This window comes from Elephas maximus, chromosome 1 (genome assembly GCF_024166365.1).
Source record: "Elephas maximus indicus isolate mEleMax1 chromosome 1, mEleMax1 primary haplotype, whole genome shotgun sequence".
NCBI lineage: Eukaryota > Metazoa > Chordata > Mammalia > Proboscidea > Elephantidae > Elephas > Elephas maximus.
Window position 1 is genome coordinate 150957224 of NC_064819.1, and position 6000 is coordinate 150963223.

Consider the following 6000-nt stretch of genomic DNA (forward strand, 5'->3'; position numbering starts at 1 on the left):
CGTCTCAGGCTGATGGAGTCTATGGTTTATATGGACCTTTCTGTCTCTTGGGCTACTATTTTCCTTGTGTCTTAGGTGTTCTTCATTCTCCTTTGCTCCAGGTGGGTTGGGACAAATTGATGTATCTTAGATTGCCACTCGCTAGCTTTTAAGACCCTAGACGCCACTCACCAAAGTGGGAAGCATAACATTTTCTTCGTGAAGTTTGTTATGCCAATTGACTTAGATGTCCCCTGAAACCAGGGTCCCCAGACCCCCAACTCTGCTACTCTGTCCCTCGAAGTGTTTGGTTGTATTCAGGAAACTTCTTAGCTTTTGGTTTAGTCCAGTTGTGCTTACTTTCCCTGTATTGTGTGTTGTCCTTCCCTTCACCTAAGATAATTCTTGTCTACACTCTAGTTACTGAATACCTCTCTCCCTCCCTCCCTACCCTCATAACCGTCAAAGAATGTTTTCTTCTGTGTTTAAACCTTTTCTTGTGTTTTTATACTAGTGGTCTTATACAATATTTGTCCTTTTGCAACTAATTCCCCTCAGCATAATGCCTTTCAGCATCATGCATGTTATGACATATTTCAAGGATTCATCGTTGTTCTTTATCATTGCATACTATTCTACTGTGTGAATATACCACAACTTTTTTATCCATTTGTCTGTTGATGGGTGCCTAGGTTGTTTTCATATGTTTGCTATTGTGAACAGTGCTGCAGTGAACATGGGTGTACATGTATCTATTCGTGTGAGGGCTCTTATTTCTTTAGGCTATGTTCCAAGGAGTGGAATTGCTGAATTGTATAGTAGTTCTATTTCTAGCTTTTTAAGGAAGTGCCAAATTGATTTCCAAAGTGGTTGTAACATTTTACATTCCCACCAGCAGGGTATAAGTGTTCTAGTCGCTCTACAACCACTCCAACATTTATTATTTTGAGAACACTTACGTATTACCTAAAATTTGTGAAACACGCAGAAAACATTTATATAGGTTGTAGTGATTAGGTTCTAAACAAATTACCTAGGAGACACTGGACTCTTTCTCTTGAAGGTAAAAAATAAATAAATAAATATCTCTGCTTGGCAAGGTTCTAAGTGTTTTCTAGCCCAAGGCAAAGGCATGGATGAAATGACCACTCAGAAATCTTTGTGGTCATTGCTAAAATTCCTAATGACTAAAAAAAAAAAAAGTATCCTTTATTCAACACCCAGCACGTGCAAGGCCCTTTGCAAACTTGTTTCACTACTTTCCTCATATTCCTTCCTGGGGAGTTCTGTCATCCTCTGTGTCTTCAGATGTAGACCCTGATCGTCACAGAAAGACTAAGCAAAGGCCACATGGAAAGGAGGTGGCAGGGCCTGATTTGGCACAGAAGCTTATGACCTTCCATTATGCTACCCTGCTCTATAGATAGAGAAGTTATGTGAGATATCTAGAGTGTTTTCCGCTTACTGAAATTTATCAAGTTTCTTGTGTGGATTTGTCACTGAAGCTCTGGCATGAAGAAATAAGGGCCCTTCCTCAAGATTACCTGAAATAACTAAAGCATGGCTGCCCCATATGAGCAAGGCTGGATGGACTGGTACAAATAACACATAGGAGCTTGAAGGGTTCAAAGTCCTACAAAGAGCAAGCAAAGGTTGGGTGGGATGTGTTAGTGAGGTAGCTTTCTTGGAGGAAGTTAGTCTTGGGTTGGGGCTTGGAGAGAAGAGAGAGGGAAGAATGAAAACAGCATGAACAAAGATATGGAGATGGGGAGGTATGAAACATAATGAGGTGCAGCCAAGGAATGGTATCATATAAATGCACTGCGGGAGGTTGTCTTTGGAGGTGTCCTCCACCCCTTTACCATCAGGGCCCTTATAATGCCTGCAGCCCCAATTTAGGGGTATCACTAATCCTTCTGCCAGACTAGGGAGAAATGGGTTCCCAATGTCCCAGGTAAAGAATCAGAATGTATTTTCCTTATAAACACAATGCTTAGAATTGACTGAGATAGTACTAACAGTCCTGTTGCTCAAGTGAAAGATAGATTAATAGCTTATTTTGGGCTAATCAGGCAAACTGTCTGCTAAGTTCAACAGTGCTTCAAACACTGTACAATGAGTTTGGGGAGCAAATTCTTTCATAATTTAAGAATTGCCTTTGAAGAAATGAAGCACTGTTTCTTACTGTCTTAAGATCGAGGGTTTTTATTACTGAACAGAGACAAGAGGTTTGAAATGGAAAGTTAGAAGATGAAAAGCTTGCTTAGTAAGTAGGAGGGAAGGAACACCTATTGATATTTTCCTTTATACCTGTGAGCACTAAATCTCATATCATTTCAGCAACCTCCCAAAAATAGTGAGAAAAAGAGCTAAGAGAGGCCCTAACAGGAGCAAAGGACAAATCAGTTGCTAGTATAGATTCTCCATGCATTATTTTCCCCCAACGGCCCAGTGGGGTTTTGTTATAAATTTTAAATTAAATTTTTATTTAGTAATTTATTTTAGAACCCACTTTTTAAAATACCAGCCTAGGTCCTATGGATATATGTGGACACACATTACAGCTATTTTGGAAGAGTTAAATTCCTGGCCAGCAGCACCTTTAAAATAAAATCATAAGTATTTCAAAATTTGACTTTTATGGTCTCAGAAAGATAGAGATGGCAGATATTATCACGTCTTGGAGGATGGAATGTAAAAGACAGGGTGGGTGACAAATCTCGGAATGTCTGTATTAGACTAGGAGGGCGATAGGATTGTTTAACAACCATAGATGTTTGAACCCAACATTTGCAGATTTTTTTTTTTATTCTCAAATTTTTAGAGATTCTGCTTAAACCAGGTTAACACAGACATCCACTGAAATATATCACAGTGGCTAAGAACTTGTATTCTGGACTCTGACTGTCTGGGTTGCAGAGCTGGTTTTCTCACTTTTCCTAATCATGTGAACTTGAGTAAGTATTTTAATTTCTTTGTGCCGCAGTTTCCTCATGAGTAAAATAGGCACAATAAAATAGGACAATCTCATAGTGTTGTTTTAAGGAAACATTGAGACAATATATGTGCAGGATGCTCATCAACCTGCCTGGCACATGGTAAGAAGTCAATCAGGTTGGCTGCTATAAATTATATACATAATTACATATATTATAACCAGAGGCCTATGGACTCAAACAGCAGTGGTCCTCAAAGTGTGGTCCTTCAGTGTCCCAGAGACACTTTCAGGAAGCCCATAAGGTCAAAGCTACTTTCTTAATAATACTAAGATGTTATTTGCCTTTTTCACTCTCATTTTCTCAAGAGTGCACAGTAGAGTTTTCCAGGGGTTATATGATGTATGACATCACAACAGACTGAAACAATGTAAAAATCCAGCTTTTTTTCTATTAAGTTAGACATTAGTTTTATAAAAAATGTAAAACAATGCCCCTCTTCTCACCAAATATTTTTTTGAAAATAGTTTTTTTATAAAAATGTTATTTATGTTAAAATGTAATGGATTTATTGTTATTTTACATGAATTAATATATTTTAAATGTGTCACTTTTCATTTCTAATACTGTTGATGTCAATATTACCCCTATAAACAAAGGTTCTTTGAGGTTCTCAGTAATTTTGTGAGTGTAAAAGGGGACTGAGACCGAAAAGTTTGAGACCTCTCTCATAGAAAACTGTTCAGATGAGATCAAGATTAGAGCTGAATCCAAACTATGACAAAATTTGTCTCGTCTTTGGCTAAAATAAGCAGCTGGCTTTATATGAAGAAATACTTTTTCTAGGGATTTGGAACTCCGACTCTATTTCTTCATTTTTAAGCACACTGGGCTCTTATTTTTCTGGCCAAGGTGGACTCAGGTCCCTAAAGTTGCCATGAGACACTCGGACTAGTAGCTTGTCTCTAGCCCGCAGCAGGAGAGCTGGTGGACAGCCAGCCTCTGCTCTGAAAAATGTTCTTTGATTGTTAACAGATAATTCAATCCAAAGCTCAGTGATGACAGCCTGTCTCAAATGGGTGCTCATCTCAGTGATGCAATGATTTCTCATACATCTGTGATTAAGGACAAATAATTTTGTTTTAGTGGCTAATCTGTCTAACTTATAAACCTATGTTATCATTTGTAGGAAGGCCATGGATGAACTTGTGAGTGCTGGTGTGTCCATTGTTAAGGATCAGAGGAAGAGTGTGGATCTATTGATAAAGGAAAAAGAACAGGAAATGAACATCTACTATGGCATGGCTCATAGGCAGAAGCAAGAAGAGGTTCAGGAAGTGCTTCAAGAAGCAGAAAAAACACATCAAGCTACACTTGGAAATGTGATGGATAAACTGGTTAACACTCAAGGGGAGCTGTTGTCCATAGCAAAACAACTGGGAATCATGACAAATTGGAAAGATTTTCTGGAGGAGGAATTAGAGGAAACCAGGGCAGCATTTCAAAAATACATCAATTATACTTTTCCTTCGCTTTCACCAGGGCATGCCGATTTTATTCTGCCTGAAAGAAAGAAAACACCTTCTGATCTTGCTATTACAGGAAATAACTCCTAAATAGAAGTCTTCAACTGGGATTTCACAACAAAAGATATCATTCCAAAGACCAAATAAATTCACTCAAAAAACATTTATTGATCCCAGTTATGTGCAGTGTACTACTGGGTTGTAAGCATTTTGAGGTAAAACGAAAATATTCAAAAGTAGGCTAAAATATTCAAAAATTCCAGGCTACAGTGAGTGCCAAGTCTAAATGAGGAGAGAAGACAGCGAGAGGGATCAGAGCTGCTTAGGAGGGAAAAGGTTACTTGGAGGAAGTCTAAACACTTCTGGATCTGTTGTACCCATTGCTACATCATCCATGTAACCATTTTAGTGTTTGCTGGAGTTGAAAGCAAGTCAAGGGGCATGTTCTTATACTGTTACCGTGGTCGAGAAGTGTGTTAATTTCCAATATAGAGATTATTATTTTGTGAATTTTGAAAGTATTGTAGATAAATAAATTTCCCTCAAATTCAGTAGGATTAAATTTAAATTATGGAGCCCCCATATAAAATAATTTAGAAAGAACTCTTGTATTTGCCAGTTGTGTAAGAAAAAAATATGTCTTTAGACCCCCTGCCTTTTGGGGGGGGGTCCCCTTGTGTTCGTATCCAAACCCAAGGACACCTTGAACACATCTCTTTTGAGTCAAAATACAAAACAAAACAAAAAAAACCTTTAAGTACTCCAATACTCAGGACTAGAGCATTTTAACATCTACTAAATTGAAGAAAGTCCAGACCATAAATCTATCCACTATAACGAACATCCTTAAATTATTAATCACTGACTTGTACTGGTTGTTTAAAAATTTAAAACTCAGAAAGTAGTTTTCAGTACATTAAAAATATATATTGTTTTTGAGCAAGCCTCAGGCAGATTTGTTTACAATGACCATTCTGGGATTTCCTAAGGGTGCAAGTAGCGATTTATTTACAATTGCATAATGAGCTATACTGTCCTTAGTGTTTAACTCCCTGATACTTCAGGACTAAGTGACGCCCTAGGGACTGAAAGTAATTGCATTTGTATAGTGCTTTACACTGCCTTTTCATGTACCTTCTTCTCAGAATAAACTGTGAGACAGGCAGGGCAATGGTTGTTATTATTTCCTTTTTTACATATGATAAAATAAAAGCTGCCATGCACTAAGCTATTTACATGTGTGAGACACTTTAAAAACATATTTCATCCTTGCAACAACTTTCAAAAGTAATCATTATTATCCCCAGTTTACATAGAGGGAAACTGAGGCTCAGAGAGATTAAATAACTTTCCCCAGGGCACATAGCTAGTAAGTGACAGAGCCAGAATTCAAACTGTTACAAAGTACAGGCAGACAGGTGTGTGAGAGAGACCTAAGGTTTTTCAGGATTGGATAGATAATAACAGCAGCCGGCACTAGGATGTGCTTGGCATGTGCCAGGCATGCTAAGTGTGTTACACACATGGACTCATTCATTTTCACAGCAATCTGTCAGAGT

The 6000-nt window shown here is 38.0% G+C and overlaps 1 protein-coding gene across 1 annotated transcript in view; it reads left to right on the forward strand.

Moving 5' to 3' along the window:
* C1H6orf163 (chromosome 1 C6orf163 homolog) overlaps nt 1–4531 on the forward strand; it is a 29866-nt gene extending 25335 nt beyond the window's left edge. Inside the window, exon 5 of the mRNA XM_049873877.1 lies at nt 4105–4531. Coding sequence (XP_049729834.1) covers nt 4105–4531 — 427 coding nt within the window. The remainder of the gene's footprint in view (nt 1–4104) is intronic.
* Nucleotides 4532–6000: the final 1469 nt, after the last annotated feature.